Genomic DNA, 20,382 nt, shown 5'->3' on the forward strand with positions numbered 1-20,382 from the left:
GGCCCGGGTTCTGAGTTAAGTGTTACTGCAGAGATGATCTGTGTCCGGTGACCAGTCCTGAACTGGTTCCTCACTGGACTTGGCTCTGGTTCTGGTTCCAGGATACGGCTCTGGGGAAGCCCAAGGAGGTCTTCAGCTTCGGTTCCGAGTCCGGCCAGGCCGAGGACCGGCTCTGCGCCTCCATCAGCCTCACCTCGGCCACCTGGGCGGCGCTGTCTGACGGCGCCGGGCAGCTGCTGCTCCTCCGCACCGGCAGGAGGGGAGACGGCGGCCACTGCAGGTGGGAGGTGAGTCAGACAGGTGGAGGGGTCGCGACCCCATCCCCTCATCACAGCTCAGCATGTAGAACTATAGCTAGCTTCATCGGACTGAGCTGCACCAGAACCATGAGGAAGACCTGGGGAAGATCTGAGGCTAAGCCTAGCATCAGGCTAGGATCAAGCTAACATCTAACTGACATCTGACTGACATCAGGCAAACACTGGGCTAACATCAGGTTAGCATGAAGCTAGCACTGGGCTAACATCTGGCTAGCATTGGGCTTTAGGAAGTTCTTGGTTCTGTACCGGTTCTCCCCAGAGACCCGGGTCATATAGATAAAGTTCTGTCTCTGGGTTTGGTTAACTTCCTTTCTTCTCATGCGGCTCCTGCAGGTTCTGTTCAGCGACCACATGGGGGAGCCGTTCACCATCCTGCACAGCGTCTCTCACGTTCAGGGTGGCTGTCACTCCGTAGAGGTGCTGCTGCTGCGTGTGCAGAAGGAGCCGCTGGAGTCCACAGGAAGCGGCTACTCGGTGTCCCTGGAGTGGGTCACAGTGGGCGGCGCCACCGGACCCGGTGGGTGAACCGGACCAGAACATCCCTGGGGAGATGGGGGATTCTCAGGAAGCTTCCTGACATTTGCTCTGATTAATAAAGCAGATATTAAAGATGGCTGAAAGCTGCAGATCAGACATTCATGGAAGCATCACCCTGGTCTCCACCTGCAGGGCAGGAGAGGAAGTACGAGGTGAGGAAGAGGAGGGTCCTGAGCGGGAAGTCGGTGCCGCACTACGCCGCCGTGGCGCCGCGGGGCGAAGGGCTGATGCTGGCCGCAGAGAAACCGTTTGTCTTCACGCACATCGATGGCCGACCTGTGGAGCCGCCGCCGCCGCCGGAGCTCAGAGAGCTGGAGAAGGCAGGTGGGTCAAAGGTCAGGCTGGGTCAGAGGTCAGATTGGGTCCAGGTTACAACACTTCCACCTCTCTTCGGCCTCAAACTCTTTTTTTTTTCCTTGATTTTATCTGAGACAAAATCAACACAGAGGTGGAAATAAAATCTTAAAAGTGTGGCATACTTTTGATTAGATTTATTTTTATTTTACAAAACAACAAAAGGAAATAAAATGAAATGTTTCTCCAAGCTGCTTTTTCTGTTCACTCAGCAGCTCAGATGAAGCAGCAGAATGTCAGCTGATCATATTTACTCATAATTTATCAGCATCATTCTGTTTGTCTGCAGCATGAGCTTTCATAATCCACACATAAAGCTCTCCACAGAGCATAATTGATTATCTCTAGTTTATTCCATTGGTTCAAACAAAGTCGCTGAGTAGGGGATTGGTTGTTGACGCGCAAGCTGATCGAAACGTAAATCCAAGCTGCAGTTACAATGATTTTATTGCCAATATCCAGGCAAAACAGTGTCCAAAGCAGCATAAAAACGGATCCGTAGAATTAAACAGTGATCAAGGACAAAAACATAGTGGTCAGCAAAACGTAGACCTCCCCCATCACCCACTCACTGAAGTCACCAGGTGAGCAACAGGTGATCTACAATCACTAATAACACCCCGTGATCCCACACTACCCCCATCCACAACACAAATTTTATTTTACGTTTCTCCTCAGCATTTTAAAAAATGAACATGTAACCTCTCAGTTTAAAATGTCTGCTCAGTGCTTTATGTGAGATTGTTCATGTTTCCAGCCGCCACCATCGTTTTTTTATTTCATAAGTCGGAGAAGGCAGCGTCTCAAAGAAGCTGGAGCTCGTTTCAAACTTTGATTCAAATGTTACAGAAGTTTGGAAAGTTGTAGGAATAATAATTCTGGTATTAATGAGTTAAAATCACCTCTTTGGACTGGAAACACATTCTGAATGACAGAGCTTTTGGGTAAAGAAATGGTCAGCAGGTGGCGCTATAGGCTGCTTTCTAAATTGCAGTATGTCCGACGCCCAGATGCCCCGGGGAGTTCCTCTTTTTTTTTTTTTTTACATACAAAAGTCTCAAGCTGGAACCTTTATATTGACTTGTTTCTGGTAGGCCCACAAATCTGACACACAGCTACATCCGCTAACAGCGAAGCCTCTTCTCTGCTTAATTTCTGCTTCAAGCGATCTGATTGGGCGCTGAAAAATCTGTTGATGTGTTGAAGTTGTGCTGAAAGCAGATAGCCTATAAGTGAAGTGATGCTAGCCAAAATTATCATGTGAATGCTAACATGTAGCAGCTAATGCTAATGTCAGCATCCATTTCTGAAGAAGCCAAATGAACCCTCTGCTCCAGCCTGATGGCAGAGAACAGATTAAAAACTATAAATATATTTGGAGTTTAACTCATTTATTCGATACTTTAGCAGCAAAAATGGGTTTAGAATTTAAAATGTTGCTCATTGTCAATTTTATGGTTTTTGATTAAAAGGTGACTAAAACTGAATCACAGTTCCTGTTGTTATCCTGAGCCGGTCTGCTCCGGTTTCAGATCCGCTGTACTTCTGGCAGCAGACGGCGGCGGACCTCACCGTCTGTATCCGCCTCCCTGGGGGCGTGGCCAAGGAGGACGTGAGCTTCCGGCTGACAGCGGACAGCCTGGGCGTCGGGGTTCGGGGCTGCCCCCCGCTGCTGGAAGGTCAGCTGTACGCGGCTGTGGACCCCGAGGCCAGCGCCTGGACCATCAGGGACAGCAACAGGTGGGGAGCTGCTTCCAGCAGTCAGTGTTGGAGCCTGCAGTCCTTTCAAACATTGGAGGTTGTGTTATTATTAGCATTAGCTTCTGCTAAGTATAGTGTTTTTTTTTTAAAGGTTTTATTGGCTCTAGTGGCCTTTATTTGATAGTTAGTTGACAGGAACGTGGGTCATGAGAGAAAGGGGAAGACATGCAGCAAAGGTCACCAGGCCGGGAATCGAACCTGTGACAGCTGCCTCGAGGACTAAGGCCTCCATATGTGGGTTGTGCTTAACCCCTGTGCCACCACAACATACCCTGCTAAGTATAGTGTTGGTGTAGCGCTTTAGCATTAGCTTCTGCTGAATATTGCTTTGGCAGATGTTTTCTGCTGCGACATGTTGCAGCATCGCAGTGTTGCTGCAGGGAGCAGCTAACTGGGTCGCAGGTGTTGGAGGAACTTTTTCAGTAAAACAGAGATGCTCACCTGTGAAGCTTTTATGTTGAAGTACATTTCTAAATGGCTGAAATAGGGAAACTGAGAGCTAACCTAAAGCAGCGTGTGCTGTGGCGCTGCTAAATGAACCGTTTGTCCACTTCATGGTGGAATCAGTTTCCTCTGCAGTTCATGCTTCTTATTGGAGCGTGGAGTCGGACCCGGCGGTTCTAGCAGAACCTCAGTAAGTCCCTGATGAAGCAGCGCTAACATCTGCCACTAAAGCCGTCTGTCCTGAATCGTTTTCATTCGCTGTGGATCCTTCGGTTCATTATGAGCCTCTGCCTGTGGAAACACGTTCGCTGCCTGCGTTTGGCTTCATTCACTGGTCTGACCTCTGACCTCATCCGGAGGGAGGCGCTTCATCAGTGCTTCTCGTCTCTGACGGTTCTGCAGCGAGTTTGGACCCGGTCAGAACTGGAGCCGTTACAGCGGCTGAGCTATCAGCTCAGAGCGGCTCCTCTACAGACTGAGATCCAATTCGCTCCCAACAGAACCCGTCAGAACCTACAGCAGCCGGAGCCGGCCCGATGCTTCAGGCAGCACTTTGCCTCATGGGAAGGACTTCTCGGCTCCTCTGACCTGAGGTTCTGGTTCCAGCCTGAGGTCCAATCCCACCCAGAGGTTCTGGTTCAGATGCTTTAATTTGTAGCTAGCATCCCAGCAAGCCGAGCTCGGTTCTGGTCCAATTCCTTTCAGGCAGCAGGAAGAAGCCGGAACCAGAACCACCAGGAAACTGTGAGGAAGAACGGACCAGGATGAAAGCTGGTTCTGGTTCTGGATTAATCCAGGCAGAACTCTGTTCATCAGCGACTGATTCTCAGCAGCTTGTTAATATGCTGCCTGTGAAGAGGCTTCATCACCCTACTCCATGTTTCAGGTCAGGAGGTCATCGCCACGGTTACCATCCTCTAAAGGAGAGTCACCGCTAGCTGCAGGCTGTTGGGAACCAAAATGTCTCCCTGTTAGCCGGCAGTCGTAGCTCCTCTTCCTCAGCGCGAGGTCTGACCGCAACAACAGGAACATCTGTTTCCTAGCAACCAGCACAGGCGCGCTGAGGTGCAATTTGGAGTCGTGTCATGTTTTTTAGTGTCAGCAACAAGTCAGTTCAGCTTTATGTGATAAAAACACAACAAACAAAAAACTTTTACAGTTCAGAGGCAGAATAAAAAAATTAATCAATAATCCATCAAACTCCAACCAACTGAGTTCCCCTGAATGGAACTCAGGGCTTCTCCGTGTTTGGTTCTGGATGGAGAACCAGAACCAGAACCAGCAAGTGCATCCAGCAGCAGCAAAAGATTTTTAATCTGTTCAGTGATTTATTCACTATCAGCGGTTTAAAGTGTCTGAGTGAAGGAATGTAGAACCGAGTGGTGTAGAACTGGGTGGTGTCTCTACCATAGACATAATATAAGCATAGACGCCTCATGGACCGCTCCGGCGCAGGAAATACGGCGGCCATCTTGGAGCGGTATACCCTCCTACTTTGCTCAACCAAAACAGCAGAAGATGCCTCAGCACTGAGGGATATTGTTGTTCTGGTCGATGGATTATTGATGTGAGGGCTCCACAGACAACATTTCACAAGTAAGATGGACATATTATTGTGTATATATTGTGATTAGAATATTACTTTACTGTATTTATGTCCACCGGCGAGATACCAGCTAATATTAGCTACAGTGCTTGGTGTAATACGGGTTCAGCCCCGCTATGAAGGCTAACTGAGATTCTGTACATCTAAAAAAATTAATTATTCTCTAACATTGACTTAGATTATCTGACACAAGGGCCTATATTAGAAATGAAACAATATAACACATATTATTAAACTTATGTGTTATAACATTCACCGGCAAAGTTTACACAGGTGGTAAAGACTATTATTTATATTCTTTCACTCTGTCAAAGTAAGATACATCCTAAATCTTCAGTTTTTGTTTTGAAAGTTTCCTAAAGACACGATGTGAGGAAGAAGAGGGAGAAATCTATAAAGAGAGACGGATTCACTGCAGGATGAATCTCACATCGGATTTTGGACTCAATCTCTGGTGCTGAATCTCTGAAGCTGGAAAACATAAACATATATTTATATATAGTATGTATATACATACATATAAACATGTATCCAATATATATTATTCACTATTTATCATTATTTATTAGTGTTTGTATAGTTATATAAATGTATATTGATATTACTAAATAATGTATTAAATACATTATGAACGGCTGTGTGCTTTGTAATATGCTCTTCATACATCGATATCAGAATATTCCATTCCTATTCTATTGTTATAGCCACTAAGCATATTTAAATATGATGAACTATGTATTAAAAACATACTTAAAAATTACAATTATTTATAAATGTAGCTTTGATAGATGTTTGAATATGGTTTCCAGTAACAAAAAAGTGTGTTATGATCGATTAAATGCGCTGATACGTCATTGTGCTGCTAAACACATAACGCTGAGTGGAGTGGTGGACCGCTCCAAGATGGCCGCCCTAAATCTCGTCAGCGACAATCGGCGAGAGCGGTCCATGAGGGTCTATCCTTATATTATGTCTATGGTCTCTACCCTCCTGGTTCTAGTCAGATCTCCAGCTGCAGCTTCTGGTCTCAGTCTGACCTGCTGCAGGAATCAGAGCCACTAAATCCTGGATGAGTTTCTCTGGTCTCAGACTTTCGTCCTCTGGGTCTGAATGTTCTGCAGCTGCTGGAAGGTCCACTGAGGAACCGGCTTCATGTGGCTCTGGACCAGGGGTCACCAACACGGCGCCGTGTTGGATCACCAACACAGACCTTGTCCCGAGGGGACCTTGTCAGTCGCCCGCGGAGCAGGTTCTAAAAATAGCCATTGTCATCAGGGAGCACTGCCAAAAATGATTATTCAATGTTTTTACCTTGAAATAAGAACATTTGTTTATTTTTAGAAACGGGAGGAGCTCATTCAGCTTTAGCTCACAGGAAAAGCACCAAATTAACCAAAGTAAACTGACCAATCAGATTTAGCCTTTTGTGTGCCCTTTGACCCCCACAGACTCACACTGGTGTGCGCTACGTACAAGATGTTTCGACAAAATATCTTTTTTCTCTCTAATTTGTTAATAGTTAGATAATAAAACATACAATAATTATTCTTTTCTTCTTTTATTTAAAGGAAAATCTCCAGGTACTCGGTGCGTCCAGAGCTAACTGTGCTAGCTGTCGTAACAGAGCTAACTGTGCTAGCTGTTGTAATAGAGCTAACTGTTCTAACAGAGCTAACTGTGCTAGCTGTCGTAACAGAGCTAACTATGCTAACTGTTCTAACAGTGATAACTATGCTAATTGTGCTAGCTGTGTGTGTTCCCCCCAGCCTGGAGGTGAGCCTGCAGAAGCTCGGTGAGGGACCCATGTGGCCGGAGCTCGTGCTGGGGAACAGGAGAGGGGAGCTGGTGCTGAGCGACCAGCAGGCGGCGCTCATCCACGACCGCCTGACCCACCTGACCTCTGAGGACCCGGTGAGGAGCAGCGCCATGTTCAGGATGAGCAGCGGGAGGGCAGTTGTAGAGCTGGGAGGCAGAGATGAGCCGCAGCAGCAAGTTGTCGCCATGGCGACAGCGTGGCAGCTCACTTTCAATAGCCTGGGTGTCCGGCCCGGCCGGCTCCTAGCAGAACCCTTTTGGCCCAGCCCCTGGTCAGCCTTTCAGATGCTAACCGATGCTAACCCACGGCGGCTGATTCTCCTCCTCTGTGTCCAGAACGGCGAGCGGGAAAAGCCGCCATGCAGCTCCCAGGAGCTGGAGGACTGCGACGGTTTCCCTGACGACGGCTTCAGCCTCACGCACTTCGATGGGGAGACGCTCAGCCCGACCCAGGTGGTGAGTACCAGGACCAGGACCTGGACCAGAACCAGGACCTGGACCAGAACCAGGAACAGGACCAGGACCAGGAACAGAACCAGAACTAGAACCAGGACCAGAACCAGAACCAGGACCAGAACTAGAACCAGGACCAGGACCAGAACTAGAACCAGGACCAGGACCAGAACTAGAACCAGAACCAGAACCAGAACCAGGAACAGGAACAGAACCAGAACCAGGAACAGGACCTGGACCTGGACCAGAACCAGAACCAGGACCAGGACCAGAACTAGAACCAGAACCAGAACCAGGAACAGGACCAGGACCTGAATCTCAACCAGGACCAGGATCTGGACCTGAACCTGAACCAGACCCAGAACCAGGACTAGAACCAGAACTAGAACCTGGACCAGGACCAGAACCTTCTCTGCCGGGTCGGACTTTGAGCAAAGTTTGTGATTGGTCTAAAAGAGGAGCAGATGTTCAGAAAGTATCGGGTGGTTCTGGTACCCTAGCCAGGCTCTGATGGGCTCCGAAACCCACCAGAACCTCTGAGGTCCATCAGAACCTCTGGTCGGACTGAGTTCAGTCAGTTTTATGGGTTTATTGATAAAAACTGATAATCAGTTCTGTAAATTCAGACAGATTTTATTTTTAATAATATTTACGATCAGAAAATATTTTGGTGGCGTTTCATGAGGTGGTCAGCTGGTGCTGCTCCAGGTCCAGACGGTTCTGATGCCCATATCTGGGCCGGTCCAGTTTACGACTGTGGTCCAGTCAGATAGCATCAGCCTTCGTCTTTCTTCCTCTTCGTCATTCCAGGAATTATCTCAGCGTAAACATCTGGACCGTAAAACATCCCATAAGACTCGCTGCCAGTCCGGCCCGCCTGATTGGTTCTGATCGGGTTCTATTGATCTGTCAGCTGCTTACAGATTTCAGTATTAATTTCCTGGATGGGAATAAAGCCCATGATGCATTGCTGCATCCTGCTGCCTGTCGCTGAGCAGAGAGATGATCAGGATCCTCAGGAACTTTAGAGGAAACAGAAACCTGAAAATGAAATTAGCTCAAAAAAAGGTCTGCTCAGTAAAATACACAATATTTAGTCAATAAATCAGTAATTAAATCAATAACTGAGGATCATCAGTTTACTCCAATCCAGAATAAAACAAAAAAATATCAAACTAATTTGTGATCAACTACAAGTTTAACTGAACAGCAACAAGCCAACAAACGCTGTAAAACCAGACATGAACACTAGAGGCGCCACTGAGCGCCGAGTCCTGCGTTACGTCGCCGCCATTTTCTGTTTCAACCGTTTTACGAAACAAACTGGATTCATTGGCTTTACCTTCCCCAGGTAAGGATGAAAGATCAGAATTACTTTGCAGCCAGAAATTCACTTCTAAACAACCGAGAAATATTTCCTATGTAGCTAAATTGGCCCGAAATAACCGCTGATTGTTAGCATAGCAGCTAACGTTTTCACACTGTTTTCTAATGAGAGCTGATGAGAAACCGCTGCTAGAGGAGAAGTTCATTAGAAACCAGAGGATTTAGTGAGGAAAGATCAGTCAGGATCAGAGCTGGAGCTGCTGCTCTTCAGTCTGTTTCCAGCTCAGCTTCTCCATGTCGGTATTTAGCTATAAAGATGCTACGAGTCAGAGCCCAACATGCTGAAAATGGCTTGTTATGAATGTCAAGGAAACATATATGTATTTTCTATTTTGGATAATTTCTCTTTTATCCTTGGCTTCAGCCTGAGAACCAGGACGTCTCAGAAGTCAGTGAGTTCTCCCAGTGAGACCAGCAGACTGAAGCCTGTGACCAGTGTTCCCAGTATAATAAATAAATGTTTCATTCTTTCACTTTTGTGTATTTTTAAATATCTCAATGTGAAGTATTAGTGTATTAATGTAGCTTATGTAATGAAATAAGAATAATTTACTCTGTTAGAATTATTTTCACTCTTTGCTAGTTGACATCCTGTAATAAATATTTTTTCTCTGGAAAAAAGTAAGAAAAATATGTAGTTTAATGTTTGACAATAATTGATTTATAAATCAAGTCATTTCTCAATAATGTATAAAAAATAAATACAGGAAAATTATTTGTTTCTTGTCTTGAAACGTTAAATGTAGATTAAATTATGGAATTATGTAAATATGTCCTTTAAACACTGTAAAAGTGTCTGTTCATCAATGTTAATATAAAAATGATCAGACTAATTTCTACCAAATAAAACATTGAGCTCTTTATTCAGAAATGCCCCAAAACATTAAATAATCACATCAAAAGTTAGAAACTGTCTTTAGTCATTTCTCTGATTACCAAATATATTAATGTGTGAGAAAATGTGTCAATGACAGGAATTAACTTAAAATACTTTGTAGAACGGCACTTTGTGAAGTTCGGTCCATTTACTTGTATTAGCTTACTGGGAGAGATGCCACATTCAATATGGCGGACGCTGTGAACTATCGCAGCAACGGGCCGACCCGCTCCATGACCTCTGACCTGCCTCATGACCTCTGACCCGCTCCATGACCCATGACCTGCTCCATGACCTCTGACCTGCCTCATGACCTCTGACCCGCTCCATGACCCATGACCCGCTCCATGACCTCTGACCTGCCTCATGACCTCTGACCCGCTCCATTACCTATGACCCGCTCCATGACCTCTGACCTGCCTCATGACCTCTGACCCGCTCCATTACCTATGACCCGCCCCATGACCCATGACCCGCTCCATGACCTATGACCCTCTCCTGTCTCCATCTCTCTGATGGACGTGTCTGTCTCTGTGTCTCCGTCTGTCCTCCAGGTGAACCTGGGTGGACATCAGTTCCTGTTCTCTGTGGACGTGGACCCGTCTCAGATGCCGTGTCTCTGTCTGCGTCACGATGTGGACGCCCTGGTGTGGCAGCCGCGTCCGGACCGACCCGGCGACCTCTGGGAGCACGTCGCCACCTTCAACGCCCTGGGTGAGGAACTGAGGTTCTGCTGCGGATCTGAGGGACGTTTCAGAAAAGCTTCACTGCTTCTCTGACTAATGAAGCTCTGGCTGCAGAAACTTGGACTAGACCTCTGGGAACAGGAGAACCTGGGAGAAACACCTCAGATGTTCTGGGTTTGCTTTTTTTCCAGTTTCTTGGAGTTCTGGTCCGTTTGTCCTGGACGAACCGGGTCGGGTTTCAGGCTCTTATGCCAGATGTTTGTATTGGGCGAAGTGCACCGGTCCCTCCTGCTGCGCCTACTGGTGTCTCGGCTGGTTGGGATTTTTTATGACATCACAGCAGGAAGTAGGAAACAGGAAGCAGGAAGTGTTCCTAACAGAAAGCACGGATTGGACTGGGTTGATGTAAACATGTGAACTAAAGCAGCTTAAATATATTTCACATTTTTTCTCTGAGCATTAAAAACTTTAAAATCAGAGGAAACGTCATCAATAATCAGCTGATGATCCAACGATCAGAGCTGATCACAGCAAGCTGCAGGAGGACGTCTCTGTCCCCTCTCATCGTCTCTGTACCCTCTCATCGTCTCTGTCCCCTCACATCGTCTCTGTCCCCTCTCATCGTCTGTCCCCTCAGATCATCTCTGTCCCCTCTCATCGTCTCTGTCCCCTCACATCGTCTCTGTCCCCTCTCATTGTCTCTGTCCCCTCAGATCGTCTCTGTCCCCTCAGATCGTCTCTGTCCCCTCACATCGTCTCTGTCCCCTCTCATCGTCTCTGTCCCCTCTCATCGTCTCTGTCCCCTCTCATCGTCTGTCCCCTCAGATCGTCTCTGTACCCTCTCATCGTCTCTGTCCCCTCACATCGTCTCTGTCCCCTCTCATCGTCTGTCCCCTCAGATCATCTCTGTCCCCTCTCATCGTCTCTGTCCCCTCACATCGTCTCTGTCCCCTCTCATTGTCTCTGTCCCCTCAGATCGTCTCTGTCCCCTCAGATCGTCTCTGTCCCCTCACATCGTCTCTGTCCCCTCTCATCGTCTCTGTCCCCTCTCATCGTCTCTGTCCCCTCTCATCGTCTGTCCCCTCAGATCGTCTCTGTCCCCTCTCATCGTCTCTGTCCCCTCAGATCGTCTCTGTCCCCTCTCATCGTCTGTCCCCTCAGATCGTCTCTGTCCCCTCTCATCGTCTCTGTCCCCTCTCATCGTCTGTCCCCTCAGATCGTCTCTGTCCCCTCTCATCGTCTCTGTCCCCTCAGATCGTCTCTGTCCCCTCTCATCGTCTCTGTCCCCTCTCATCGTCTCTGTCCCCTCTCATCGTCTCTGTCCCCTCAGATCGTCTCTGTCCCCTCTCATCGTCTCTGTCCCCTCAGATCGTCTCTGTCCCCTCTCATCGTCTCTGTCCCCTCTCATCGTCTGTCCCCTCAGATCGTCTCTGTCCCCTCTCATCGTCTCTGTCCCCTCAGATCGTCTCTGTCCCCTCTCATCGTCTCTGTCCCCTCAGATCGTCTCTGTCCCCTCTCATCGTCTCTGTCCCCTCAGATCGTCTCTGTCCCCTCTCATCGTCTCTGTCCCCTCAGATCGTCTCTGTCCCCTCACATCGTCTCTGTCCCCTCACATCGTCTCTGTCCCCTCAGGTTACGTCCAGGCGTCCAAGCGGGACAGGAAGTTCTCCACCTGCGCTCCAGATTTCTCCTTCGCCGCGCTGTGTGAGTGTCTGCGCCGCGTCTTCCTCTACCGCCAGCCGTCGCCCGTGGAAACCGTCTTGTTCAACAGGAAGCAGGGCCGCCAGGTGGGACAGGTTGCCAAGCAACAGGTGTCCAGCCTGGACTCGGACAAAGCGGTCCTGGGCTTCAGAGCGTCCAACGAGAGACTGTTTGTCCTCACCTCTTCCCACCTGTTTGTCCTGAAGGTCGATAATAAGTGAAGAAACCAGAAGGAAACTTTTGATTCAATAAAATGAAAATAAAATAATCAGAATTTTTCTCTGGATTCAAATAAACGGGATTTATTAAACCGGCCTAACACACACACACACACACACACACACCGTTTTGGTTCTGCAGCAGAGAAACACTAGAAAAATAAATTTAGATTTTGAGTGGCCTAGTCAAAGCCCAGACTGTGATCTGGTTCAACTAATTGGTTAAAACTTTGAAACAGCCCAAAATGAATTCTGGTTCTCGGATCAGAACCGGGCCTGCAGCATCTCTCCAGTAATCTCAGGTAAACGAAGAAGATCTGCTGCTCAGAGGAACTTCGTGATGATTAACATCCACCACGTTTTGGGCCTGAGCAGCGAATCTAAACCAAGTCAGATTTGATCAGTACAGCTCATGTCAGCAGCAGGCATTTCAAAGAGCTTCACATCATAAAAACACAAAGTCATGCAGCAGAGAACCAACAATCAAAACGTCACGTTAAGCCATTAAATTCATAATTGATCACGTTTCAAATAAACCAGCTGGTTTACAGTCTGGATTTAAAGGCACTCAGTGTTTCAGCTGTTTCTCAGTTTTCTGGAAGTTTGTTCCAGATTTGTGGTGCATAGAAGCTGAATGCTGCTTCTCCTTGTTTGGTTCTGGTTCTGGATGCAGAGCAGAACCAGAACCTGAACCTGAGGGGTCTGGAAGGTTGATACAACAGCAGCAGATCTTTAATATATTGTGGTGCTAAACCGTTCAGTGATTTATAAACTAACAGGATTTTAAAGTCTGTTCTCTGCGCTACTGGCAGCCAGTGTTGGACCATAGATCTGGTGTGAAAGCGCCACAAAATTCTTCAAAGCACTGCAAAATGCCACAAAACGCTGCACAACGCCGCAAAACAGTTCAAAATGTTGCAAAATGATGCACAGGCCTAATGTTTCTGCCTACATATAATTTTTCGGAAGTTTGGGTCCGAGTTCAAAAACTCACTAAACTTTGCCCAAAATTGTCCGCAGCATGAAGCGCCGCCCCCCCACAAGCTGCCGCCCTGGGCAGTTGCCCATGTTGCCCCTAATCAGAAACAGCATTGCTCTGACTGGCTGCTAAGTTTCTGAATAATCTGTTTTTCTTTTAAATGTATTTTAAATAAAAACAATCTTTTTTACCAATTCCTGATTAATAACTGGTCTCTCCTGGAAAGCTGTGCTGGTGGCTCTTTGCTCAGGAGGGAAGCGATTCCCTGCAGCTCTCGCTTTTATTCAGTAAAATCAGTTCAGTGTGAGATTGATTTAGTTTAAAGCCACAGAATCGTCTTCGGCTAAAATCATCACCGCTTCAGGAATCGGTCCTGACAGAATATAATCATAATGTCAGATGGTTGCCGTAATTATGCTGGTTGCCATGGCGACTGCCTCCTTTTCTGCCCAGCGTTTTCCAGCCTTTGTAAACTTTTTATTTTCTTCTCCATGAGAGATAATTACTGGACCTGCCGGGCCACCGTACTCCACCGCAGCAGAGCTGTAATTACTGCGCCGCTCCGCTTTGTTACCTAATGGGTCCGACCCGGTGAAGCAGAACCAGAACGCGGCCATGTTGGAGCTGAGCCTGAAAGTTCCTCATCTCTGCTCCTCCATCCAGAACAGAACCTATCAGAACCATCCTGGACCCGGTTCTGCATGTTTTCATAGTTTCAGTTTCATGTTTTCATAGTTTCATGTTTTCATAGTTTCATGTTTTCATAGTTTCAGTTTCATGTTTTCATAGTTTCATGTTTTCATAGTTTCATGTTTTCATAGTTTCAGTTTCATAGTTTCATGTTTTCATAGTTTCATGTTTTCATAGTTTCATGGTTTCGTAGTTTCGTGGTTTCATAGTTTCATGTTTCCATAATTTTATGGTGTCATATTTTCATGGTTTCATCCACCAGAACAAACTAGACACAAACATCCGCGTCTCTCGGTTTGAGTCGGATCTTTGCTGATTCTGACGGATCTTTAAAGGACAGAGATGGAGACGTCTCCGGCCTGCTGCTTTTGGGAATTTAATGAAGAAAAATGACAAAGTCCACTTTCAAAATTAAGAGTCCAGGGAAGAAGAAAAATCAAAAAATAAAACAAAACTGGAGACACGAAGGGGTCGGGTGATCCAGGAGGGATGAAGGTAACGAGACGGACTGCGAGTTGTGACTGAGACAGAGGAGCTTAAATACTGGGAAGGTGTAAAAAACACCTGGGCTGGTGACTGACTACAGGTGAGAGCAGCTAGAGGTGGATCCAGGCTGGGGATAGAAGTGACACAGGAGAGCAATGGAGAGAATACAGGGGAACCGGAAATAATACTGACACTAGAGAAAAACTTGGTCAACTAGGTCAACAGAAAAATATCTAAAAACAAGAAACATAACTAATATCGCCATGGAAGAAACAGAAGTGGAAAAAAGGGCAACATAAATAGAAAAACCAAACTCAAACATCCCCAGATCTCAATAAGAAAAACCCTCAGAACCTTTCAAAATAAAATCTGGTTTATTCAGTAACGGGTAATTTGGACCCAGATTCTGGGCAGAACCAGTTATTTCTTGTGAAGAGAGGTGGATACTTCCTATAAGTTCTGGTTCCTGCAGATTTCTGATTCTGGAGGAGAATGGGTCGACCTTCAGATAGGACAGAGCTGCACTCTTATTTTATTCACAAGAGCTTTATTTTGAAAGTCAAAAGTAGAAACTCTTCCTGTTCTTGTTTTCGGTCTGCCTGACTGATGATCCAGAACTTTCCGAGCATCTGTCCGTGTTAGAGAGTGTTTGGTTATTCGGCTTGTTGGATGTTTTTGTTGGCTAACTATCTAAAAACATAAATAAAATCACCATTTGGACCAAAATGTGAAATTCTTCAAAAGAAAGTTGCCTTGTTGCTCTATTAGTTAGTTAGCTGGCTAGCTCGTTGGTTAACGTGGTTGCCAGCTAGGTAGCTAGCATTAGCTGATTTGAAATATGATAATTTTTTTTCATTTAATTACTGGGAGCTGAACCGGACCTTTTGGTTCTGTGTCTTGCAGCCTGAACTAGACATGTTACTGGTTTATTCTGACGTTCCCTGGATCTGTGCCAGGCTGGGATTGGGTTAAAATCTGGGAAGGAAGTCAGGAATAATCCGGCTTTCTGTCCGTTCTCTTCGTCACGTGTTCCTCCAAACCACTTCCTGACTGGAGTTTTCTGGGAACGGGAAATAAAAATGAAGATGAAGAAAGAAGCTTAATAATAGAAACAATAAATCTGCGTTCAAAAACTTTATTTCAAGTATGAAGATGAAATGTACAAAATACTTTAGGTCCAATCCATCATTACAATATGAGAAGAAAAGCAGAATTGTACAAAATCAAGACACAAAGCAACGTTTCTAAATCTATGATAATAATGATAATGAAAAGCAGCTTCAGAAATACAAATAATTCCTATAATCGCAGTAAATACTTAAACACTGCTACAGCTTGGTAAACACCAGCTGGTTCCGCCCCTGCCATGACCGACCATGAAACCCATCCAAAACGTGGAGAACTAGATCTCCTGATGAAGTCCCTGGAGGCCAGAGGGGGTTCCTGTTGGGTCAGAGAGGGATCGGAGGGGGTTCCTTTGGACCCCCAGCTGCTGGATGTCTGGCTCCTCTGAATGGTGCTGACCTTTGTGGGTTTTGGTTGCGTGGCTCAAGCCGTGGTGCCGCTGCTTTCCTGCAGCCTGCTGGTGAAAACGAAGTTGTCACCTGCCGGATCCTTGTTTTTATGGGATGCCGTGTGAAGGCGTGAGCGTGACTTGCTGCTGTCTCAGCTGCAGAGATCATAAATGCGAAAGCTGGACATATTTGCAGTGGGGAAGGTGTTTTTACTCCCAGTCTGGCCATGTTGACTCAAACACCTTGCCTGGGCCGGTCTCAGATATGATGATAACAGCTGCGTAATGACAGCGCTTATCTGTCGGGTTGTTTGTGGCTTTACGACGTCTGCCATCACTCTCAGCTAACAGCATGTTTGGCTTTGAGCCTCAGAGACTCTCATTGCGCTCCACTGGCTGTGATCTGTGTTTACATCTCTACCTGCAGCAGCCTGGCTTTAAAAAGGTCAGCAGGCACTCAGGAAACAATATTCCCACTTAAGGGAGTCCATTAGGCAACACTTTGGAGGTCTTTAGTCCTCAGGAAACTCACCAGTCGCCTCGCTGGCCTCCAACCAGTCATGACTGAAGTTCACCTTTGCACAGCCACAAGAGTCGGAGAACGTGACCTTCTGGTCTGCCAGCAGCTCGTCTGTGACCGTGAGCTCCTCCAGCTCTGTGGTGTAGTGATCTGTGCTTTCCACCAGAGAAGTGTCCTTGACGGCACTGTAGGTGAGCGCCACGCTGTACGCCGCTGGTTTGTCTGAGCCCTTCGCCCCGCAGCGGCAGATCTTACGGAAAGCGGAGCGGAACTTCTGAGACATGGCATTGTAGATGACCGGGTTGATGGCGCTGTTCAGGTAGATGCAGATCTTGCAGAAAAGGAGGAACCAGTTGTCCAGGTAGGGCTGGTCCAGGAAGGAGTTGACCACCACCAGGGTGCGGTATGGCATCCAGAGCACGGCGAAAAGGATCACCACCACCGCCAGCATCTTTGTCACCTGCAGCCAGCCATGAGACGATAGAAGGATAGAGTGGCTCAAATGACCCAGGTTTATAAAATAAACGCTAACCATTGAAAATTTAGTTTTGCGTTAATGTGCCAATATTTATCACATATTAATATTTTTGTGTCAAATCATACATAATTGGACCCATAGAAATCATATTCACTGATAATTTTTTTTATTTTTCAAGATGGCTGCCACGATTGTCATTGCTCTAAAATCACCAGATGAATTGGTGCTTGGTGTTAAGTCGTAGTCTACATATTTTGAACCATGGAAATGATTTTTTTTATCTTGTGTTTCCTTTTTCTGGTGGACGTCACATTTTTTCAAAATGGCCGGGATAGTTGTAATGGAGAATATATGTTGGCACTGACACTGTGGTTAACCATGGCTAACCACAAAGTTAATTAAGAGTCTTAGCTAAGCTAATGCTAAGCCACTGAACACACACACACACACACACAAAGAAAGAGGAAGCTAATGCTAAACTGTTAAACATATAAAATATTAGAGGAACCATTAAGATGCCTGTCATCTTCTTCTCCTTCCAGGTGACGCCAGTCTGACACTTGCTAATAGAAAAGTCCTCTCTTTCTGATTCTGCTGTCCATCTTGGTCCATTGTCTCCACTTTGGGCTCATCTGTTCAGAGTGCCGCCATCTTGTTTCTAGAGAGGCTTTTTCTTTCAGTCCTTCCTAACTGCAGTTTGATTCTCTTCATTCTGATGTAGTTTCAGTTCATGTGAAACAAACAGAGCAGCTGGTTGGTCCATAGAAGCTGATTGGACCCAAACCTTCTCTGGGGACCAGAGCCTTCAGTCAGATGTGAGTCCATCTGTCCTTCAGCTGAGGCTGGGTACAAACTGGGTCATCAACAGGATTATAATCCCAAACTCAGAAGCTAATCTGCAACAGAATGGCTGATAAAGAAAAGAATCAAAGTGCTGCCATGGCCTAGTCAAAGTGCAGACCTCAGGCAGAAGGTCTGTGTTTCTGAACTGGGATCAGCTGGAATCGTTACGACTGGATTGACCTGATGACGCTTTTCATTTTGTTTTTAAACGCAACATTTACTGAAAATCAGTGAAACAAAACTCAGCTGAACTTTAAGAGTGAATGTTAAACTTCAGGGTTCAGCTGAGGGAAATGATGTCATTTCCTCCCCAGCGGCTTCTCTCAGCTCATTGCTGGTTTTGGGTTAGTCTCTGTTCTCCAGCAGCAAAACCAACAAAACCATTAAAACATTCATAGAAAATGCACAAAAAGCAGTGGATAAATTTAGACAAATTAATTTCACATTTCTGTTTCATATTCTCCGTCAGTTCAGTCTCTTGGACATTTTTATATGAAACCAAAGATCTGAGGGATTTTGTGCGTCGCTCACCTGTCTGCGCGACGTCGCGGTGGAGCTGGAGTGTCGCGCGTTCTTGCAGCTGCTGCGCTGGTTGTTTCTGGCAGAGGCCGCCTCGCGCTTCCCCCGGTCTTTGGGGTCAGAGGGCAGCGGGTTGAGGAACAGGATCCTGGCGATCAGGCCGTACAGAACCGCGGACAGCAGCAGCGGCAGCACGAAGAAGACGCTGAAGTCGAAGAAGTAAATGGGCAGGTAGAACTTCCTGGGGACCCTGTAGCCGCACGTGACGACGGTGACGTTGGCGAACACCTGCAGCTCGATGTCGGACAGGTAGAACCACATGACGCAGTAGATGGAGGTGCAGACCCAGACCAGCAGGATGATCCTCTTGGCCCGGGACAGCGTGCACAGGAACTGGGCCTTGATCGGGTGGCAGATGGCGATGTAGCGCTCGATGGTGAAGGCGGTGATGGAGCACGAGGACGCGTTGATGCCCAGGTACTGCAGGTAGGTGATGAGCAGGCAGCCGCAGCGGCCGAACACCCAGGAGGCGAACAGGCTGTCCGGGATGGCGGGCAGCCCGGCGGCCGTCAGGACCATCAGGTCGGCCACCGCCAGGCTCACCAGGTAGCAGTTGGTCGGAGTGCGCATGTGCCGGGTGATGAGCACCACCAGGATCACCATAACGTTCCCCACGATGCCCAGCGCGCAGATGAGGAGCAGCAGCAGGCTGCTCACAACCTTGTACTGGACGCTGTGGTCCGTCCAGGTCCGGTTCTGGTTCTGGTCCAGGTCCCGAGGGGACGAGGAGGAGTTCTCCATCCTTCCTCTGGTTCCCTTCACGCGCCACCGAGGAGCGCAGCAGGACCACCGACCCTGATCAAATCTGAGTGGAGCTGATCACCCGCAGCTTCCCGCAGCCAGTGCGTAAAACGCGGCGCCAGAACCAAGTGTGTGTGGGACAGATGGCGCTTTGGGTTTTGTTCCGTTTGGCACGCGCTCTCCTACGCAGAGCTGGGATTAACCCTTCACCGCCTGCAGTGGAGCGGCTGTCACTCAGTCCGCCTCATCAGTGGACTGAGTGAAAACAGTCGAGTTTCTCTAGCGGTCCAGTCAAATCCAAGCCATAACGCCATAAATACCCTGATTAACGTGTTTAGCAAGCTTTATATGTTATTTTACAAACAAAAATTGTCTGTAGCCATTTTTCTTCCTGTTTGTTTTTATTTGAACTGAATTTAATCATATTTTGTTGGGTGTTTCAGAATAAAAGAGCTCTTTGGAATGAAAATGTTTCTGTTAAAGAGCAGCAGAAGACACATTTATCAGATTCACTTTAATTTAGTTTGTTATTGCTTTATGTCACATATCTGCTGTGTTATCCTCTGTGGGTTTAGACCTTATATTTTGTAAACCACTTTGTTCTGTCTGACGTGTAAAAGGTGCAGCATAAATAAAGTTTACCTTCCTGGTTTGATCGTGGAGGAAACTGTTAAAGTTTATGGTTTACGGCCATTTTCTCTAAATTATGTTTAGATAGTTTATCAGAAGATAAAATAAATGTTGAATCTTTACGGAGAGAAATTTGTTCCATAGATTCAGTGTAAATAAACTTCAGAGGCGAATGAACGATCAGAAAAAGAACTTCGTATCTTCGTGTCCAAGCTGACCAATTGTTGCTAACATCTGATCAGATGGCTGTTTAAGTTAAACTGTTGCAAACATTCATTTAACTCAAAATGTATAATTTCATTGAGTTTTTCAAAGATTAATTTTTGAATTGCATTTTTAAACAGGTTCTTTGCTGGCAATAATATTGGAACAAATGTATCTCCATATTTCTTTATCAGAGAACTGAACCTTGAGTCAGACAATTTTTTTTTACTAATTAAAGTTTCTGTTCTCCATCATCATCCTCATCTTCATCATGGTGGTTCAACCTGCTGTGCTGTGAAGGTTAAAGTTCAGGCTGGTTTCCCAGGTGACGCATTTAACTGATTATTATCCGGAATAAAGAGCTGAGAAGAACCGGCCTTCATCACTCCTCTTCCTCCCCACCGAGCTGCGGAGGCGGAAAACTCTCCTCCTCACCAACTGTGCAGAAGATTCTGCAGGAACCGGGCCGAGTTCGGAACACTGGTTCTGCCAACACTCCGAGTCTCTGGTAACAGGTGGAGGCGGGGCGTTACATAACCACCATCACTCCCACTGCAGAAA

General features: G+C 46.7%; 2 protein-coding genes and 1 long non-coding RNA gene across 3 annotated transcripts in view; 2 read left to right on the forward strand and 1 right to left on the reverse strand.

Annotated features, from left to right (window-relative positions):
- The window catches only part of nudcd1 (NudC domain containing 1), a 14,794-nt gene extending 2,586 nt beyond the window's left edge, over positions 1–12,208 (forward strand). Inside the window, exons 3-10 of the mRNA XM_014989384.2 lie at positions 102–287; positions 654–837; positions 990–1,181; positions 2,744–2,951; positions 6,789–6,933; positions 7,174–7,293; positions 10,108–10,267; positions 11,872–12,208. Of these exons, the coding sequence (XP_014844870.2) occupies positions 102–287; positions 654–837; positions 990–1,181; positions 2,744–2,951; positions 6,789–6,933; positions 7,174–7,293; positions 10,108–10,267; positions 11,872–12,161 (1,485 nt within the window). The 3' untranslated portion in view covers positions 12,162–12,208. The remainder of the gene's footprint in view (positions 1–101; positions 288–653; positions 838–989; positions 1,182–2,743; positions 2,952–6,788; positions 6,934–7,173; positions 7,294–10,107; positions 10,268–11,871) is intronic.
- LOC148156623 (uncharacterized) lies at positions 4,819–5,672 on the forward strand. Its single transcript, XR_015764704.1, has 2 exons — positions 4,819–5,012; positions 5,375–5,672. It is a non-coding gene; the product is annotated as an uncharacterized LOC148156623 (long non-coding RNA).
- Positions 12,209–15,706: 3,498 nt separating the features above from the next.
- On the reverse strand, positions 15,707–19,097 carry trhrb (thyrotropin-releasing hormone receptor b). The gene is made up of 2 exons (XM_014989383.2): positions 18,199–19,097; positions 15,707–16,806 (listed from the first exon to the last, which is right to left on the reverse strand). Exons 1-2 carry the CDS (start codon positions 18,985–18,987, stop codon positions 16,339–16,341), a joined length of 1,257 nt encoding a protein of 418 aa, XP_014844869.1. The 5' UTR covers positions 18,988–19,097; the 3' UTR covers positions 15,707–16,338.
- Between the last annotated feature and the right edge of the window lie 1,285 nt (positions 19,098–20,382).

The sequence above is a fragment of the Poecilia mexicana genome, unplaced genomic scaffold (genome assembly GCF_051168715.1).
Source record: "Poecilia mexicana isolate PSO_F unplaced genomic scaffold, ASM5116871v1 scaffold_11, whole genome shotgun sequence".
NCBI lineage: Eukaryota > Metazoa > Chordata > Actinopteri > Cyprinodontiformes > Poeciliidae > Poecilia > Poecilia mexicana.